This window comes from Lepisosteus platostomus, chromosome 8 (assembly GCF_059453375.1).
Source record: "Lepisosteus platostomus isolate fLepPlt1 chromosome 8, fLepPlt1.hap1, whole genome shotgun sequence".
NCBI lineage: Eukaryota > Metazoa > Chordata > Actinopteri > Semionotiformes > Lepisosteidae > Lepisosteus > Lepisosteus platostomus.
In genome coordinates this window covers 37,777,992-37,800,059 of record NC_142618.1, presented here as the reverse complement: position 1 = coordinate 37,800,059, position 22,068 = coordinate 37,777,992, and the positions used below count along the sequence as shown (strand labels likewise).

At 36.8% G+C, this 22,068-nt stretch overlaps 1 protein-coding gene across 7 annotated transcripts in view; it reads right to left on the bottom strand.

The window, feature by feature from the left end:
- cnbd1 (cyclic nucleotide binding domain containing 1) overlaps positions 1–20,886 on the bottom strand; it is an 86,653-nt gene extending 65,767 nt beyond the window's left edge. For 6 of the 7 annotated variants that reach the window (XM_088643334.1, XM_088643329.1, XM_088643330.1 and 3 more), the window contains exons 1-4: positions 20,704–20,886; positions 20,002–20,074; positions 19,517–19,630; positions 16,003–16,137 (exon numbers count right to left, since the gene is read on the bottom strand). In XM_088643334.1, the coding sequence (XP_088499460.1) occupies positions 16,003–16,137; positions 19,517–19,630; positions 20,002–20,074; positions 20,704–20,764 (383 nt within the window). In that variant the 5' untranslated portion in view covers positions 20,765–20,886. The remainder of the gene's footprint in view (positions 1–16,002; positions 16,138–19,516; positions 19,631–20,001; positions 20,075–20,703) is intronic. The other variant, XM_088643331.1, reaches the window with a different exon arrangement.
- Positions 20,887–22,068: the final 1,182 nt, after the last annotated feature.

Below are 22,068 nucleotides of genomic sequence, written 5' to 3'. Positions count from 1 at the left end.
TTATGATATAACAGCATTAAGTTTATTTTTCTTCATTCATAAACTGCAAAGATTTAGCTCATTTTTCTTGTTCTTAAATCAAGTCCCATTTAATTATAATAATAATAATAATAATAATAATAAACTTTATTTTATATAGCGCCTTTAAAGGTGGCTTCTCAAAGCGCTTTACAGGATGACAATAACAATAAATAAGAAGACTACAACAATAAATAAGAAAATTTCACAAGACAGGACACAATTATAATTACAACAATACAACAATAACAATAGAGGAGACCGTGGAAGATGGTATTAAGAAGAGCAGAGGGGTGAAGAATGGAAGCAGTTAAGTAAAGGCTTTTCTGAAAAGGAGGGTTTTGAGTCTGGATTTGAAGGAGTTTAGAGAAGGTGACTCTCTAATATCCTTGGGCAAGGAGTTCCAGAGCTTGGGGGCATAGCAGGAGAAGGCCCTGTCGCCCATACAATGTAGACGGGCTTGGGGGACAGTAAGGAGGGCAGAATTTGAAGAGCGGAGGTTGCGAGGTGGGGAGTAGGGCGATAAAAGTTCAGACAGGTATTGAGGTGCCAAGCCATGTAAAGCCTTGTAGGTGAGCATGAGGATTTTAAAGTCTACGCGGAATTTGACCGGAAGCCAGTGCAAGGACTCCAGGATAGGAGTAATGTGAACACTTGCACTAGATCTGGTCAGGATTCTGGCTGCTGAATTTTGGACATACTGCAGCTTGTTCAGAGTAGATTTAGATACCCCAGGGAGCAGAGCATTGCAGTAGTCAATTCGAGAGAATACAAATATGTTGATCAGCTTTTCAGCCACAGTTAATGATAGCATAGGGCGTAGTCTTGCGATATTTCTAAGGTGAAAAAAAGATGTTTTGACAGTATGCTGTACATGTGGGTCGAATGTTAAGCCAGAATCGAATATAACCCCAAGGTTTTTCAATTTTGATTGGAGCTCAAGTACAGAGCCATCTACAGACAGGGTTACAGGACTGGCTTTACGAAGTTGATGGGGGGTACCAATAAGCATGACTTCAGTCTTGTCACAGTTAAGATGAAGGAAGTTTTGAGTCATCCAAATTTTTATGTCAGAGATGCAATTAGATAGAATAGAGACAGCCACATCAGTGTCGGGTTTGGTATGGATGTATATTTGAGTATCGTCAGCGTAAAAATGAAAGCTGAGGCCATGTGATCTTAAAAGCTGACCAAGTGGGAACATGTAAATGCTGAAGAGCAAGGGGCCCAGTATTGAGCCCTGAGGGACACCAGACTTGACAAGACCAATTTCAGACCTGTACCCATTGAGAGAGACAAAGTGACAGCGATCAGTGAGGTAAGACTTAAACCATTTGAGGGCAGTGTCAGAGACTCCAAACACAGTCTCGAGACGAGAAAGCAAGATGTTATGGTCAACAGTGTCAAAGGCAGCACTGAGATCAAGAAGGATGAGTATGGAAAGAGAACCAGAATCAGAAGCTATTAGGAGATCGTTGGTGACTTTGACTAGGGCGGTTTCTGTGCTGTGAAGTTGACGGAAGCCAGATTGGAGGGGTTCGAAAAGGTTGTTTGTCATGAGGTGGTTATGTAACTGAAGTGTGACAGCACGTTCTAGAATTTTAGAGAGAAAGGGTAAGTTGGAGATGGGGCGAAAGTTGTTAAGATTGTCGAGAGCCATGTTAGGCTTCTTTGGCACTGGGGTAATAGCAGCAGTTTTGAGGACCGTTGGTACAATGCCGGTGCTCAAGGATTCATGTATTATATTGAGGACAATGGGACAGAGAGAAGAGAAACAGGACTGGAATAAAGTGGTGGGAATGGGATCTAAAATAGATGTGGTGGGTTTCATGCGCGTAACTAGTTTGTTTAGGGATGCTGAGTCAAGAAGAGAGAAGCTGGAGAGACGGGAACCAGAGAAGTTGGATGAGGAGGGAGGAGGTGTGGAAATTATATCCGTAGTGGAGAGAATGTGATGCCGGATGTTGTCAATCTTAGAACTAAAGAAATCTAAGAATGTGTTGCAAAGTTGTGATGAGGCAGGTAATGTGGTGGGGCAGTTTGGCTTGAGCAGTCTGTTGATGGTGGAGAAAAGATGTCTGGGATTGTTTTGGGTCTATTAATTGGGTCTATATTCAATGCAAAACATTTTCACCACTCCAAAGTGACATACTAAAATAGCAGCAGAGTATTCCTGTAGTTTAGCAGAACTTTAGATAGTACACTTTTATACAGTACAAAAGTATCAAAAGTATCCACCACCATGTAAAGTTTCCAAATTTTGTTGCTATCTGAGATTACAATTCTGACATTGAAGTAGGGCTTTATATTTAGAACTTAAACAATTTACTACAAACAAAAAGCTAAATAAATGTCAATAACATTAAATGAGTTAGAGAAATTAGTGGAATGGCCTCTACCTGACTGTAATCAAAGTTTTTTAACTTGATTTCAGAGTAAATGCATCTACAGTACCTCTATAAATTTCCACAGATAGTAAATTTCAAGCCACAACTCACATAATTATACAACAAATCATCCTATACAGTAAATCAAAGAAATGTCAATGTAAGTAAGCTAATTTTTATAAGTAAATGGTAAGAAACAAGCCACTACTGAAAAGGAATTTGTAAGAAAGAATGTAAACAAATTTGCAAACATGGAAGACAGATTTGTGCTCAGGATAAACTAAATTGAACTTCTCAAAATGCAAAGTATTATTCCCGGTGCAAGTCCAACACTACTGTGAAGCATTTTGGTGGCAACGTCATGTAATGGGGCTGTTTCTCATAATCAAAGACTGGGAAGGTTTTCAGGATTGAGGGGAAATGGATAGAGTAAAGGACAGGTGAATCCTAGAGCATAAACTGCTTAAGTCACTCAATAATCTAAAGGTGGGTTGAAAATTCAGATTCCATTTACCTGAAGCACAAAGTTACACTGAAGTGTTCTGACAAAATAGAATATAATAGAATATCCTTCAGCAGCCCAATCAAGACTTAAAGATTACAACCCATCAGTGATTCCTAACAAATATGTTAGAACTAGCACTATCAGATCGGCAGCATTAATGTAGGGGGCTGAAAACTTATACAACTGAATGTTTACTGATTGCATTTTTGCTGGTTTTTTTATATATATACACAGTATGTCCTTGTTGTTCAGGGCTACATTTCATAGATCGACATATTTGTTGAGTGTTTAAAGAATATAATAGATAAGTCACCATGCCCTTGGAGGCCATAACAGTCACTACAACAGTAACAGTATAACCACTTTAGTATTCTTGTGGAGGTCAAGAAAATATCTTTGGGAAGAAGTTTCCACTTCCAGCTCACCTTCAAAATTAACATAAGCTTTAAGACAGCAGGCTTTATTGCTAGCAGTGCTAGAGGCTAAAACAATGAGCCATCACTTTGTGAAGAAATTCAACTGTTTTTACTGTGTGGGCTGTGGTGATGCTCTTGTTTCCCTGCTGACAGTTACATCAGCTGAAGACTTGCCTAAAGGACACACAGCAGGAACTGAATGTGAAGCCGGCTGGTGTCAGAATGGCAGGAAAACAATTCACCCTCTATTACTGGTGAGAGGTAAAACATTTTTAGTTCACATCACTGAATGATGTGTAAACTATACTGGTTTACATAGTTCATGTTTGTTCAAAAGAGACCATGTATTTTATCAGAAAAATCAAGTACATAGATTCTGGACATTGACTATATGGTTTGGGTGTCTGAATAATGTTGGCCATTTTGATTAAGTCCTCTTCAGAAATCAATGAATTGTTTCAATGTATTTTAAACCACCCTAATGAAAGTCAGCAAGCATGATGAAGACACACAAAACAATAGGGTAATTGTTATGTATAAAAGACCAACTGATGGGATGGTTCAAATGTCATGGCCTGAACAGGATTACTAAGTCACAACGAAACTCCACTTGAAGTGACTGATGGCAACCTGACTGCACAGCACTACATTTAATAATATCTGACCTTCCTACAGGCTCATCTTGCTAGTCCTTATGCTGCTAATATAACAGGAACTTTCTTGTGAGATGACAATGTGACAGTTCTGCTGTAGATGCCATAACTGCCAGACTCAAGACACAAACAAGCGAACACAAGTGGAAATGATAGGAAATGCATTCAAAACTGAAAACAAGACTCCCTGCTTTACCCAAAGGGTTGTAAGAGTATGGAACAGTTATGGGAGTATGGTATGTTGTTAAAGCCAATACCCTTTCTTTTTAAGAAATGGCTGGATGTTATCTTTAAATCAATTAAAGATCAAGTAATAGGTTTATTCCACGCTGAAAAGAGAAGAGAGAAAACACAACGTTTCGTCTGTGAAGCCTTCTTCAGGTGTGAGAAAGACAGGGCAGACAGCAAAGATTAAATAGCACAGAACAACAAAACCTGGGAGCGGGAAGGAGGCAGGAGGAGCAGAGAGGCAAAGAGGCCACTCAGGAATTGAAAAGTGCAGAAGGGTGAAGAAAGGTGTGAAGTCAAAACCAGCATGAGAATAGAGAAGGTTAGACAAAAATAAATCAGGCATGTAGATTGGGTGGTCGGTGGTAAGAGATGATTGGACGGTCAGAAAAAAGGGTACCGATTGAGGGATCGTCCTGTAAAATGGAGTAGTTGTTAATAATGGTCCTGGGGCTAGAAAGTGTGTTAGAGTGGTAGGGAAGCACCAAAGGACTGCGGTTGTGAGACTGGGTTACTGAACGAGTTGATGATCTGAAGGCTGTTTTTGGCCCTGGGGAGGGCCCTATCAATAACATGGTAATCTACGTAAACTTCTTGTTCACAGCTCCCTTGACCACACTTGGCAATCATTCCAACCAGGCATCTTCCCCTGCAACAGAACTTGCTGCATCACCTGCAAATACATATCTAAACACGCTCATTCAGGGACCCTCAGGTCAATTCCAGATCACCCAGACGACATCCTGTAGCTCCACCAACCTCATTTACTGTATATCTTGCAAAAACTGCCACCTATCTATGTTGGGGAAACCGGAAGGAGACTAGGAGACCATTTCAGAGAACATGTTAGGGCTGTGAAGATTAAAGATTTCTCCAAGCCCATAGTTTCTCACATCACCTCAGACAGCCATGATTACACTGATCTCTCTGTCTCTGTTATCAAGAAGGGTTTCTAAACCCCCATATTAGAAAGACTACAGAAACTAAACTCATCCTGAAACTAGGTCACACCTTCCTTCTTCTCTCAATGACGACTATATTCGTGTGATCTTCCTGAGTGGCCTCTCTGCCTCTCCCCTCTCCCTCCCCCTCAGGTTTTGCTTTTCTGCGCTATTTAATCTTTGCTGTCTGCCCTGTCTTTCTCACACCTGAAGAAGGCTCCACAGCCAATACGTTGTGTTTTCTCTCTTCTCTTTTCAGCATGGAATAAACCTATTACTTGTTCCTTTGCAGGCTATGCATTCTGACGCATCTACCCACCTGAACTACTTCAAATCAATTAGATGAACAATTTAGTTAATCTAGCCCATTTCACTGCTGAAATGGGCTAGATTAACTAAATTGCCTCCAAATCTCATCACCTTTCCTATGTGCTGATATGAGCATTTGTGGAATGAGGTGAGAAATTGGGAATCGGGAATGAGGGAAATCATCATTCAATGATCTCTCATCCATGTACTGGCCAACTGCTGAGCTTCAGTGGGTTGTCAGTTGTGAGTTGCAGGGTGATATGGCTGCTACTCTTAAATTCTTACTTAAAATATCGACCTGGCCAAGAGACATAAACCAATTTTACACAGAAGATGAATGACAGAAAGGAAAAAATGGTCAATTAAATGTAAATATCATTAACAGGACATATCATAGGTGGATGTAGTAAGTGTCAGAAAAGATTAAATCATTCAACGGAAAACACCCTCATATACAAAGGTACTGTAGTTTCACCTCACTCAGCAGATTCGTCCAACGGCTACAGCAATGGGTACAACTTTAAGTGACTTGACTGTCAGTAGCGGCTCTTTGGAGGTCGAATGAAATAAAAGAAATTAGTACAGAGAACCAACAAATTACCAAGTTATGAAGGTGTTTTCAAAAAATGAAATAAAATGTGTTAGGCAAAAAGCCACTAGAGAATTAAAAGAAGCTTAATGGCCCCACATTTCTGCTTTCTTTTCAAAGAGCTTTCAATCTTTTTTAACACTATAATTATATTTCAATGCCCACTTGTTTTCATTCGGCACCGAACGCTGTCTGAATCATCAACCGTGGTTGTGAAAAAAGAAAATTAAGCATCTTCATAAAAACTCAAAAAGTTCAATAAACAATTTCAGTATTTGGCCATAAGATTGAATACACCTTAAAATACACCTTTCATGATTACTATCATCAACTTTTTAGAGCTTATGGTTTGGATTTGACTTGCTCTTTACAGTATTTCAAATTGCAGCCTATGCTTTATCACTTAATGCAAAAATGTCCTTACTTTTTCCCACAAAAGGTTTAAAAACTCATATTGTGGAAAAAAAACTATGAAAATAAAATCTAACGGTGATAGATTGCATATCCCAGATACTATGCTCAAGCATACACATTCTCAGGTAAGTTCAGGCCAAGATTGCTAAAATATATGGAGGAATTACGTAAATTATAGTGTCTTTAAGCAAGAAAACAAAACTACACCTTCTTACTTTAAATATGTGTTTAAAAATGAGCTTCTGAAACTATATTATTGTGTTATACAAATATTCACATGATTTTGAAATTTACACCGCTTCCAGTGACCGGTGTTCAGGTGTTCTCCTACAGTCAGAAGTCACTCTCTCTAACTAGTTAACTAGTGTGGTTAAAGTCCCCATGTGCGTGGATACGTCCAGCTTGTGTCCTGCCTCAAGCCAGAAGCTTCCTGTGTCAGTCAGTCTTGTGTCTGTGCCATTCACGGAAGGGAAAAAGACTGACCATGGACCAAGAATCTGTGAGGCTTTGTAAAAATAACTGAGTTTCAAACAACTAGAAGTTTTTGAAAAGTATCTCAGGGGAGGCATCAGAATTTTGTGTAGCTACTCAGCTGTGATAGAGAGGAACTTCAAGAAAACAAAATTAGCCAGCAGTTCAACAAGGAGCTTAGGCTATTGTTTTATGTGTCTATTGGCCTGGACCTGCCTATTTTTAAAGAACTGCTATGACGTGCCCAGTGGGATGAGACAGGGGGATAACCAACATGTGCTTCCTAAACCCTGAAGACAAAAATGGCTGAGAACATACGGGGTACCTACCAAAAGAAGCACAGAAAGCATGGGTGATAGCCTCCTATACAGACTACCTTTCCTTATTCACTGATAAGATGTCAGCCAAACAATATTGATTCACCCCTGCAAGAAAGCCATGATACAAGCAATCGATAAAGTAACAATGAACTAGCACTATGCCAAATGTCTAAAAATACAGTTTTAGAAATACAGATATCTGGCACCATGGAAACCATTACATAATAAAACAGACTCACTGTCAACATTTGCCCAGTGGCAGTTTTTATATATGTGGGGGTTTGGCATAAAAGTTGACCTACAGTACAAAGACAGGCTTTTTCTTCTGAACACAGGGGACTCTTATCTTAAACTCCTTTTCAGCACCCACATTTCTGTAATTTGAGTCAATAAAGTTTACTTCTCAGCATTTCTCTTCCAATGCTACAATTGCAACTTTTTTTCGTATTTTCATTTCTGAAAGGCATACTTCAGATTTTACATTAAGATATTTTTTTAGATGAGAATTAGACTTCTGAAGTCAGATTGATGTAGCAATCTAAAATTAACTATTAGTCAAGGGCATTGAAACAGTACTTTATTGTTTTGTTTTGGAGAGACAGTGCAAAATTCAAAACAACAAAAATTAATTAAGCTAGACATATACAGGTGACATGTGAAAAGAGGGGAACACTAAAGATGGGGGAAAAAGACAAAAACTCCAATGTTTGATATATAAAAGAATTCCACTTCTGAAACCCAGAGAAAAATAAAAACATATACATTCTTTTCTAGAAACAGTAACCAAATTAAATTATGGGTTGCACAGAATCTAAAGCCACCAATCTCCACATAAACCACTTTCTTCTGATGAATACTTGACTAAATCTAAACACAGTTTACAATGGCCTCGAAAGGGGAGGAAAAGTCCTAACCACTATTTTAGCTAACTAAACTAAATTACTGCTTCCACTGAGAAGAAAGCTGCCAAAGACCTAACGGCCTCCCTTGTATTTTGTGAACGCTCCCTATTCTTTCAGACAGATGTTATTGATTTAATATGCTGTGTATGTCAGGATCATTTCTTGGACGGAAAATTATCCAGGGCTGAATCTGGCAAATTTTTTAATTAAAACAACATTTTGTAAACTTAGTTGCCAAAGTAAATTGGAAATAGCATCACTGAAGTCTGAGCTTTTTCTAAAGTAATTAGCTGCCCTCTTGTGGTTGCTTAAGTAATCACTGAAAAAAGAAATACAGTATAAACATGCTTATATGAGAGATTTAGGACAAGTTTCACATACAGTACTACCAATTACATCAGTACTGGTTTTAGGTAGATTAGGTAGATTTAGATAAATATTAATTTTGTCTAAGAGGACAGTAGGTTCACGTAAAATGAAGATCTGGACCACTTTCCTCAGAATGCTGTGGACTATGAGCTGCTGGCCTTAGGCACCTGACCAGTTGGGATAAGACAGTTGCTGAGGTGATGACCAGGAAGCTGAGGCTTTTGTGGTTGGTCTGATGTGCTGCCTGGAGATACTGGCAGATTATCTGCTGTGTGATTTCACCAGAGGAAGAATGAAGAGACTGACAGTGGAACTGGGTAATCTACATTTAAAGTTTAAAGAAGTTTGGAAGAAGTCTCAACAAAAGCATTTTTCAAAAAGCAGTGTTTTTGACAAATGATGTTAGGAAATGTGTAAGCAGCTTAGCTGCCCGACGTGTATAGAGTGGGACTAGAAGATGTCTAATTACAGTAGGAGGTCAAAGAAGATCTTGGCATTTGTCTCATTTATGGTGGCTCTGTTTATTTTCTCACACTGTAATTAAGATGTACTTTCTCTGTGCCTTACAGCTGCATTTGTGTCTGTTTTCCCGAGGCTCATCTACAGAATTAAAAGATTTCATGCTATGGAACCCCAACCCTGGGTGTGTCACACACGGTACAGTATGTCAAACTACAGTACAATTGAAATTACAGGACAAGAACCCTTCCCGTTCTGACTCATCCCATGGAATTTCTTTGGCACTCTTCACATCAACTTTCACTGCTTAAGTCATTGTCATCCTCCTCCCACAGCCCTGGAAAACAACTTGTGGGTTTGTCTAGTTTTTAATCGTTCTTTAAAAAATTGCAATTGAAAAATCAAGTGTTGCTTTATACTGGTTAACAATAACAAAGTAATGAAATTTTTTTAAAAATACAATACATAAGTATAAATATAAGTAATGTGTGAGCTACAAAAGTAGGTGTTTTCAGTCCATACACAACAGCAGAAAACATTTTCAGATGTTGAGTCTTCTTCTGGTACAAGGGAGGCAGAGAAAGGTTATGAAGGGATATGAAAGCATAAGAAAACAAAAGCAGAAGCAGGTGAAAGTTACAGATGCAGTTATTCAAAATGCACGGTACAACCCCGTACCGCACAAAATTATCCGCGTTGTACTGCAGTACGTGATCGGCTGGCCAAAATGACCGATAGGGGCACTCGTGGTGCATTGGTTGTAAGTGAAACGATTTAATCATTTAATCTCTTTACTGCATGTTTTGATCCGTTTAATATTGAATATTAATATGGAATTTTACTACTAAAGGGAAATTTTAGTAGCGGAGCATAAAAAGAAGAGGAGCATAACGCGTCTGAAGGCCATAACTGATATTAATTAAGAAACATAAACATATTATGTAAACTGTATATGGCGTGTATTGGTAGTACGGTTACGTACTGTGGTTATTTTGGAAAAGTTTTTATGTGCTCCTTCTGACTATAATAAGTTTATATACTTCATAAAAAGTTATAATGTTTTAACCTTTTCTATGAATATTTGCGTTCGTTATCGCAGTAAAAAACACAAATTTTTAGAATTTGATTAATAGGGAATATAATATGGAATCGAATATCTAAAGAAATTAATAAAGATATCATTATATTCATATAACTCAAATTATCACAGTAGTTCACTTTCTTTGTAAACACTTGCACCAATTTGACTCATTCACCCGTGATTACGTGAAAACATTTTGCCTGCCCTTTTCAGCTATAGCTTAAGTTGTTAAGCGGCGCATTGGTGTAATGGTTTTTGCATGTGCCTTGCATGCTAGAGGTCGGGGGTTCGAATCCGGTTTTTGCCATTAGAGTTTTCCTTTAACAAATAAGCAAGTCTTAAAAAACTGAGTTGAGGGATTTGACAATAATAAAGAAATCATAACAATGACCCTGTGTTGCTAATCATGCATACCCAGCTGAAAGAAGGAAACTTAAATCGACACGTGATGGTTTTGTGTTTAAGCATTTCTTAATGGAAATCTTTAAGTTAAACAAGGGAGGGGGGAATGGTTATTTTTTTACAATTGCAGTAATCGGAGAACAGCCTATCAACATGATGGGCAAATGATTTTTAATTTTTAAGATACAATGACGGGTTCCTGCCTAACTCAAACATCGCGTGACTTTAAAAGCTGTAAAAAATGGTTTAGATAGTTAAAAAACACTTTTTAATTAAACGTCTTAAATACTTGAATGACATAAAAGTTGTAGTGATTTAATACCTCTTGGAAGTAATATTAATATGGAGTCGTGTAACTAAGTAGCTAAAATGTTTTGGAAAATTATTCACAATCTGACAATGCAAGACAGAACAAAAGCATCTGTGAAATCACATTGTCCCCCACTTCCTCAATAATCTTAGAAAGAACACGAAACAGCCTGTTAATAAAATTATTGCAACTTTGTTCTGTCAGCTCTTCCTCCCAGAACTTGTAAATCGCTTTGATGAGTTCTTGCTTTGTGCTAGATTTTGCCATTTTCCGAATATAGTCTTTCAGGGAATGCATATTGTGACTAAAATACTGAAAATTGACACAAGATGCCACAATAAAACAGAACCTGTTGATATGCATTGATTGGTTGCTTTGTGCTTACTGTCTGCTGCTGAGGCTGGGAGAGAAAATCTTGCCCGGCTTTTTAATAGAATTGCATTAACTTGCTAATGTGTCTATCACATTTCCTAGCGTATTGTGTTAATTTTCAGTATTTTATATTGTGTTTGATCTTAGGAAAGAAACGTTTCCCAGATATTAGCTCATCAGTATAGTACACGTTTATCTGTACCATTTGTCAGGACAGACAACTTACTGCACTTTAGCTTTGGTAAGGAGACGGACTATGGCCAAAATCAAGTAGATCTCTCACACCAAACAATGAAGATGAAAAGAAACGGGAAGTCAACAAGAGACATTGTACAGCATTTGGCTTCCATGGATATCTTTGTTTGTGAAAGCACAGTGACATTATAAAGTTGAGAGGAAGCAAAGAAAATCTAAACCAAGGACAATTAAAATAATGTGTCTGGTCATTATTAACAGTATTAATTTAATAATAATAATTTCAAGCTTCTTGTATCTTTTTCAGGGTAATTTTTTCTTTGGTTTTCATAAGCTTTGCTTATTAAAATACCTATTTATGAGACACGATGTTTCAGATGACAATAACTTTGTGAACAAATGACACAGAGCCTTTAACCCGCTGATATTAGGACACAGAATTGTTAAAAATGGGAACAGGTGAGGCAGGCAGAGGGAAGGGGGAGGTAGGAGGCGTCTTCCCACCTCTATGACTAAAGAAAGTGTATTAAAACACTCTTTGGTCACTACACTGTCCACTTAACCTCTTTCCCACAGTGTCATGGGGGCAAGGTCAAGTAGCTGATTCACAGCTGGATACAATTTTATCTTGCAAAAATTCATAGATTTGTCAACATATTTACTAAAACTATCCATCTCAGCAATCTCACTGTTAGTTTCACTGTATGCCCCAGTGCTTACTCAATGTTAACCCTCCCAGTAAAATAAAAAACCTGTTTCCCGCATTGTCACCTCGCAACAGGGGGGAAGGAAAAGTGCCCGTGGTCATTTTTTTCACTGACAGACAAAGTTGATTAAAACTCATTCAAAGGGGGGTGTTGTGTTAACACAAACTCTGCTTAACAGAGCCACCTGGATGCAACGCAATAATATATACTTTTTAAAAAAAACGAATGTCAAATGTTTTCAAAATGTCCCCTAGTGATATTTTAGCTGCTTAGTTACACTACTCCATATTAATATTACTATCAAGAGGTATTAAATCAGGACAACTTTTTTGAAATTCAAGTATTTTAAACTTTAAAATAAAAAGTAGTTTTTAACTATCTAAACCATTTTTTACAGCTTTTAAAGTAACGCAATGTTTGAGTTAGGCAGGAACACGTCATTGTATCTTATTTTTTGTCAATTTTTTTTTAAACCGTTTGCCCATCGTGTTGATGCTCAGCTGGCTGGCACTAAGAGAGGGAGGAGACGCGGAGCTCAATGGCTGTTCTATAAAGCGGGGTGCGAATGGCACCGATTGCATCTGCATTCATAACTTAGTGTTTAAAATTAAACAACATAAATAATTTTCTTTGACTTCTAAGTCCCTTAATTATCATTAAGCACAGCTTTCTAACCACTTAGATTATTTTTTGAGTTTTGATACATTTTGATACATTTCAGAAAATTTTCATCTATACAAACACCACAAAACTATTCTCGATTGTATTTCTGAATGTTATGTCACACTTAGGTAATTGTTTTAAATACATCTAATTAAGAAAGTTAGACGTTAGCATAAACTATTAGTAATCAATAATATTAAATTTAGCACTATAATAAATTATTGCACTTTTCACCACATCTTGTAAAAATATATTTTCATTGTTCAAATATACATTAAATCTATCAGAAAATAAGTTCAATACAAAATTAAAGAAAAAATAGGGTAAAACATAATTCAGAATATTTTGCTAATGATTAACTGTTTATAAAGATAAAATGTATTAACTAAGGAATAGGATGGCACCGTTGTTAGCATGCTTTTTATATGTTTTTTTTCATAAATACAACAGTAGAACCAGATGTCTCAGTGGCTTTCAAAATTAAATTATGCATGCAAACCTGTGAACTAGAAAGATAACTAAGCTATCCATCCATTTCTAGTAGTGGCAAAGTGGGTATCAGTGCTATCTTGGAGCACTGGAGCCCTAGGTCCAATTCCTGCCGAGAGTTTGCACGTTCTCCCTGGGTTCTGTAGGTTTTCTCCATATGTGTGATATGATTTCCTCTCGCAGTCAAAAACTGGTAGGATAATTGGCTTACGGGAAAACTGGCCCTGGTGTGTGTGTTTGTGTCTGTTTGTCTGTCCTGTGATGTATCGGTGCTATGTCCAGGGTGTATTCTGCCTTGCATCCGTTGCTTGCTGGGATAGTTTCCAAATCCTCTGTACTGGATAAAGAGATTAGAAAATGGATGGAAGTAACGGCACCTTGTGGATGGATCCACAGCATCAGCTGTTTGCCCATTCCTTCAATTTATGTGCATCCAACACACAGTTCAATGCTAGCAACTACACAAAATCTAAAATAAAATCATCATTTCAGTATCTATGTAAACATACTGTACAGTAAAGTCTGTTAACTTCATCATCTTCCTCTGCAGTCTATAACATCTCCTGTCATTTTGTCAAAAGTATGCCTAACCTTATTAGGAAGTGTTCTTGTTATCAGCGTATTCCTCAACTTTACCCAAATTATCTTTTTCTTACCAACATCTCTAGTCTTACATCCTTACAAAAACTGCTTGTGTTAATTTGTTTAAATCACAAATATCATACGTAAATACTGGCCATGTAGTACTCTGCTTTGTGGAATAATAGTTTATTTTAAAGGGAACTAGAGAAACTAGGAACTAGAGAAATCAAGAAAGGCTTTTTTTCTAGAATTAATAAATACACATCCTGTTCACTGGGGTAATTAAATCCACACTGAGCCATCTCCAATACATTCAGAATCTGACAGCTATAATCCTGATCGGGTTGCATTACGCCTGTCTTCAAGTCCTTGCACTAGCTTCCTATCAGGTTTTGAATCAACTTCAAAATCCTCATCCTCATTCAGCACCTATCTGGCTTATTATCTTTCTACCTTTCTCCCCACCTTGCAACCTTTGTCCATCTGACTATGGTCTTCTAGCTGTCCTCAAGAACATCTACATTCTGTGGGTGACAGGACCCTCTCTAGCTGCACCTTCAGACCCCAGGTGTGAAGAAGGCTCCACGGCTGAAACATTGTGTTTTCTTTCTTCTCTTTTCAGCATGGAATAAACCTATTACTTGTTCCTTTGCAGCCTATGCATGCTGACGCAGCTACCCACCTGAACTCCTTCATATTAATATTACTATCAACTAGTATTAAATCAGTACAACTTTTGTTTTTTTAAAGTAACAGCAAGTGGTGTTCTTACTACAGTATGTATTCTTAGAAAAGGATAAAATGCTATAACTTTTTATAAAGTACACAATATAAGCTTAATAATGTTAGAACAAGCACATTAAAACCAGAATCCATGTAAGTTAGCAAATTAAAGACTTCGATGCATAAAATATGTATGCATAATTAAAATATTTATGATGAAGGTGGAAGATTGTGTACTTTTGTCCGACTGTGCAATCTTGCTTTTATAAAATATAACAATAATAATAATAATAATAATAATAATAATAATAATAATAACAGCACTTTATTAACCCTTTACAATTTCTTGCATTAGGAATTGTCTTTTTGCATACCCCAGCTTGCTCTCCACGAGACACACAGACACATAGATAGGATATACCGACTTTTTCATGTTTAATGATTAACATGCTGTGATACACAGTTTAAAATTATTAAAAATCTAAAGAGTATACAACTCAGATTCTTAATTGGAAAAACATTGTCCCTCAGCAGTGACCGGGATTTGAAACCGGGCATTTTCTGGTGACAGCTCAAATGCTGTACATGAGAGGTTAAGCTTTATTAGCTCCACCTGGCGGTTTTACAAGGTGCTTCCGGATACTATTATCATAACTGCGGTATGATGCGCCATGCCTACCACGTTTTGACACAGCGTACTTTCCACCTTTTGAATGGCTGGATCTGTAGGACGGCAGGTATTGCTGACATCTGTAAGTGGGTGGAGAGGTTTTAAAAAGAAATTAGTCTGTCATGGAGATCTGATTGAAGGTGTGGTTATAGTTTTAGGACCATCTTGGCTTCTGATGTCTTTCTGGAATAAGAGTCCATGGACCCATTAATTCTAATACAATTCACAACCCCTTGCCACCAGATTCCCTGACTGTTCCTGTAACTGTTAATATCTCTTTATAGCTTAAAGCAGATGCTTAAATACTTAGTCTGTAATGTTTTACAACCTTTGGCTTTTTTCTCCATTACAAGGCCTTCAATCAAGGTACATGAATATAGTGTCATGAATTGTAACTGGCTCAAGCCTCATGTATCCAGTCTTCACTACTTTGCAGTCAGGTAATGCTGTTGATCTAAACAGACCCTTATCTCCACTCCTCAAGATATCCTTCTGGCCTTGTGCTTACAGCTGAACAAAGGATAAGATCACAAAAAGCAGGAACATTTCTCTAGGTCTGCCAGAGTCAATCATTGTAGTCTTACAAGCTGTGATTTCAGTTCTCAAGCACAGGTATTTTTACTACTTAGAAATCTGAAGGCTTTTTTCTATTATAGTTTATTTTGACATGTACCTCATTGTATAACATTAGGGAAATTCAATATGTAATGAATGGTATAGGAAGTAAAATTCTGTTGTTAGTTTCAAACTGCCTGAAAGCTGGAAAATTCAGCTAACATTACAAAGATGACTAGGTCATCAGAGGGTTGCAGTAGGGCTTCACTCACATTTTTTTCAGCACCCTTATGACCAAGCCCGCCTGGTTACTGCTGGTTCTGATGGGCTCCATCAGTTTCTTTCCCATCTGGTACTGGCCCTGTCTCTTGGATATTTGAGATGCTTCTCTTTGACTGGTCTTCAGTCTTGAAAATAAGAACAAAATGTTTTGAAAATTAGTTTCACACAGCCTTTGCAATATCTGTGGTTTAAAAAGAAACTTGTAGAATGAAAGGCTTCATTAGCTAGCAAAGGACCTGAATTATGATGAACATGATAACAATATTTTACTTATTATAACATATATGATATACAGTATATTCACAAAAGGGCATGACTCAGTGGTTTGCATTGCTGCTTCTTAGAACTGGAGCCCTGGGCCCAGTTTCAGACTTGGAGTGCTTTCTGTCTGGGTGGAGTTTGTACAATATGCTCTCCTTGTGTTTGTGTGGGTTTACTCTAGGAGCTCCGGTTTCCTCCAAAGTCCAAACACATACTGGTAGGAAAATTGGCTTTCTGAGAAAAAAGGCCCTGGTGTGGGTACAGTATATGTGTATCTGTGTCTCTGTGTGCCCTGCGATTAAGAGTGTATCCCACCTTGCACCCAATGCTTGCCAGGATAAGCTCCAGCTCCCCCGCGACATTGTATTGAATAAAGCAGTTCGAAAATCGATGGTTTAATATTCAGAAAATATTCTGAAATGGTTATATGAAAACCCAGGAAAACAAACTAGAAATATAAAAAATGTATAAGACAAATTACATTATGTAATGCATTTCTTATGTTGAGTTAATGAGTCTGACTATTCATGCAATCAACATTTCAGGTTTTTCTCTTTAGTTTTTGTTTACATTTACTGTATTGTTTCTTATACTTGAAAGTCCTCAGTTTGATCATTCAGGTTTTGAATAAAGTATTAAGTTTTAAAAAAGTGTGTATGCAGCATTTTATAATTTCACAAAATAATAACTGAATATCTTCGCAAAGAAAGGAGTTTGTCTTATAACCTTGTTTAAATGTTTGGTGTCGAGAAGGTTAATTTTATTTTACTCCTCTATAGAAAAAAGCATCTTAACAGGTCTGTGATGTGATTCAAACAATAAATATTATCATTAACAATAAAAAGTATAAAACTAGTTAAAGAATGATTTCATTGACATCACTGGAACTCTGCATATAAAACTGTATTAATGGTTTACTTATTTTAATTATTGTTTAATCAGAACTCTGATTATATGTCACATTAAATCTGACAGCAAATCACACTATAGAAATTTAATATTTATTGTTACCTACCTTACAGAACTAGTTTTACAATCAAAGAAGGAATTATAGCATGAACTGTCCAATCACATATTTGCTCAAATGTTTCGCATTATTTTTCATATAGGTCTTTAGTCAAACAGGTCAAACAGGTTTAGGAAGGAAATGTACAGATGTGAACGAGTACATAATTTACAGATGTGAAACGTCTGCATCTTTCCATTCCTATAGGTTTGAAAACAGACAAAAACAACAAGCTAACTATACCAACATTGCCCAGTTTTATTTTTCTTTTGGTCATCACGATTTTAATTCCAGTAAGACTAAGATACCTATCTTAAGCAAAACAACAGTCTTCTAGCTCTGTTCTCCTTTTCAAAGAATCTGAATAAAAAATGCATTAGCACAGTCAAAGCTAACCAGGGTTATTATATTTAACCATGTGAAGAAAATGAAAAGCACTTCATGGGTGTGTGAACTGAGTAAAGGTCTGTTCATTGCTTTAAGATTGGAATCAAATCATAGGGGAAAAGAATCTTATTAGATTTTTTTATTTTCTCCTTGCATCAGTATGCATTTGAAACAAATAATTTGTTATGTGCTTTTTCAAAAAGAGCATCTACTCAAATGAAGCATCACTTCTGCCGAAGCATAAAACGAGCTTTGTATTAGTCTGTCCGCAGCCTTTAGCTTCCATCAGCTGTCTGACATCAACTCTCCATCACTGACGGAGAAAAGGCCTCACAGAAATGCCCCCTTCGTGAATAATGTGGTACAGAAACAGCCTACTGTAAATTATCAGCAAAAACGGCTAACAGCCAGAGCGACCTTCCCAGGGTCATTGTGAGAGATCGGCTAAAGATTTCACAGTGGAGACAGCTGCTTTCATGTGCGGCTCATTAGTATTGTAATGACTCAGCGCTGGAAATATTACCACAGCAGTTTTACTAAATACTTTCTGAAGAACTCCCTTTAGACTTCAGACATGCACTGCCAGTACAGTTAGTTATTAAAATGTCATTTCTAGGACTGAGGTTCTTAGTCCTAGATGAGAATTGCCACATTTTGACTTTTCTAAATTCAGTACAGTCACTGGATCTCAGTACTGCTTGGTCATTGACAATCTGTTAAAGTTTGTCACCTGTGGAAAGCTGTTGGTGTAAATGGTGATATATAGTAGGTACAGTATGCTATCATGCGTTCTTCAAACACTTATGTACACTAGGTTTTGATCAATCTACAGTAACTGAAGATGATTACAATGGTAAATTATTTTAATCATGCAAAACGTGTATTTCTTTCCTGTCAATAGTGTTCCAATTAAAATATATGTGCTGCTGTATGTTAATATGCACTGATCTTTTCAGTTATTGTGTATGAGAAATGGCATGCTCTTAATTATACACATGTTGGCATTCCGAGTAATCCTGTACTAGAATGAGGGTAAAATATTGAACTCTGTTCAACAAGACAAACAACATGCATAAAAACTACATAGCAAAATACAATTTCAAATAATATTTCCAGGGGCACTGTTACTGAGCTGCATCTGCAGAAAGTCTTCAAGTCTTTAATGGTGTCTTCCATCATTTCCATCAAGAGTTCTGCTCCTAGCTTTAATCTGAAAGCAAGTCTTGTTACGAATCATTATGAATTACTGCCTGCCTGTAATATCATTTGCACAAATGGTTATAAATGATTATGCATGTTGTAATATCATGTGGTGTAACAGTTATGAAGGAGTAAGAGTATGACGGAGTTTTTTATCTTCCATTAAAGTCTTACAGTGCAATGTCCAACCAAATACAAATGCAAACTACAGTATCATACCAGTTTATATGCATATAACTATACAGTGTTAACCAGTTGAGAAACCCCATTTAATGTCTTCTGGATTTGTTATACAAGTAGGGCATACTCATAATTCCACATACTGTACAAATGGGAAATGTTATGGGAATAGTAAAGATGTGATTCAGGAACTCGTAATTCCCTTATTACCTGTAGTTCCAAGCAACATCTCTCCCTGCTATCCACATGTTACAATAAGATTGCCTATTCCACTAATCCAAAATAAATTTCAAATTTCAAAATGACTCATATTTTTAATGAAACCAATCAAAAAACAATATCTTTATTGTATCTGTAATATTTTTTACACACTATACCAAAGGTTCACCAAATTTTTTGAAGGGTGGAATGCAGGAGCACACACATCTTTATCAGGATGCTAAAGAACGGCAATGTCATTATGTACTTACAGTTTGGAGTCTGACTGAGGTATACTGGGCAGAACTTTCTTAGGCTGGAGAAATATTTTTGGATAAGACATCATAAAAATGTCATGGGCCTCGTCTGTGGACTGCAAATTGCTCCTAAAGAATGGAGAATAAACAGTAAATTGGCCTTAGAACTGTTGGCGCGATAAACAACAATAAGACACTTCAAAAACAGCTCATATGCAAGTTAAGATGACTTTCTCAAAATCTACGTCATGATCAAAACTTGAACCCCAACACCTCAGTTAAAAAAAAACGACCTTATATTTATTGCCATATGCAATTCAACACCCATTGGAATACCTCAAACTGTTCAGAGTACCTTAGAGCCTCAAATGCCAAATAGCAGTTACTGCTGAATAACTTAAATACCAGTCGTCATTTGCAAATGTTCAGCTATAGATCTATGGTATACCATTATATACAGATTGATTTTAATTACATAAAATGGGACAGTCATTGTTTACCTCTCACAGAGCCTCTTGAGGTTACATAAATCTTGCAGTCGAGTGTAATCTATACCAACAAAACGTGGAGGATCTGCAAAAAATTCACATTTACTTAAAAGCATAATTAACACAAGCAGATAACATACATAATGCAATGAACAGCATTTATTAGAGCAATTTGTTCTGAGTTTTTTAAGTATTTAAATGGAACACACTACATCTCACTATCATATTAAAACCATACTCCACAATTAACACTCTGAAAGTAATCAGAGAAAACTCATGGGATACTATTAAGAATATGTTTTTCCGTTACTTCATTCTAGGTAATTTACTGTACATTCAAAACAATATCACACTGGAAAAAAAATAGTAATTTCTTTTAGTATAACAAACCTTAACCAATAATTGCACAGACTGATCGTGGGCTGCCTACAAATGGTAATTTAGGTTAGTAACCTAATTCTAATCAGAATTTTAATTCTAATAAAGCAATTAATGAAAGGTCGTGGTATAATAGCCGAATAATACAAAGTGTGTATATACGCAATATGGACGTACATTCAGTGATGTGATCAATTATGTAACGGTGAAGTTTTATTTTAAATATAGTTATAGTTAAAATGTTTAAAATATAGCAAGACACTTGCCTAATCAAGAAAGCGTTTAGTACTGTATGTGACCGACAGTTAAGCAATTACAATACTAAAGTTTACTTACGAGCTTTCTGCAAACGAAGTGCAACAAATGAGGACCGTGATACATTCGATGTGAAGTACATTTTAGATATCTCTTAAAAAACAAAATATCATTAGGGCTGAAAAACTTTAAACTGTCAACCTTACTATTGCTCCAGCAAAGGAGCTGGGCTCCAGTGTTGATAACACGTGTTATTGTGACAACAATTACTTCTTCCTTGTCCCCCGGCAACAGACGACGTCACAGTAATAACGTGTTTAACATAAACAAACGTCATCGAGACTACACCCACTGACCATTACTATTATTAACTATATTTTACAATTTAGTAATTATCTTGGTTGGAAGTCACATTGGGTAAACCTGAACCAAACAATAATAAACCATATGTAGTATATACTAAATGTTATCATGCATAGCATTAAGGCATATGAATCTGGATGATTCAAGAATCAGAATACATTTAAACATTTAAAAGGACATAGTGTTAGGAGTCTGTATATGATACAGACCCCAGGTCTACCATATGAGGTTTTATATGACTAAATCAGGAATCTATGTATAAAGGAAGAAGTGCATTTCATGGGAGGTTTGCATTTTCCTCACACAGATTGGGAAAAAAAAACAGAAAGAATGTTATTGGCAGACATTAAAATTAGGCTAATAACTGCTTTCTTTCTCAGTTTGTCAGAATGCCTACCAAAGAGGCATTTAACCTCTGAATAAATCAATATCACCCAAGCACTGACCCAAATGATAAAATGGTAATTAAGATTATAATCTACAAAAACACACTATATAAAATATTCAAAACAAGCATAAATATCCAGCTAAAGAAAACCAGTATAATGAGCTACAAGCACAGGTTAAAAGGGAGTCAATTGCATGAGTCTGGCCACAACACTCAGGATTGAGGAGACCTGCCTCAAGTCCTGTTTCACAGTCCAGTGCACCATTACTGCTGATCTCAAGGTGTGATGAAGAGAGTACCACATCAAAAACATATTTCATTGCTATTCACAGTGCAGGAAACTGTGCTGCTAAAATATTTCAACTTGGAACTGATACTTTAAGGGGTTTTGAGTCTGTTGGGTTCCAGCAAGGAAGGAAATGAGGAACCCCAGCTCTTTGCCAGCCTTTGGGTTTATCTCCCATATGACCCGAGCCAGGTGTCAGACTCTACATCACATTTAACAAAGAAGAGAAGGACATGCCGTCAGAAGCCAATCTCATCTTAGAAATGATTCTATAGCACTGTGTAATGGGCAATATACAACTGACTGTACTGTAGCTAACTGGAAACTTCAACATTAACTCTGCTTGTTTTCAAGAAACAGAAACCCCATTACTGCATGACTGCTTGGAAGAAATTATATTGTTTTTTTA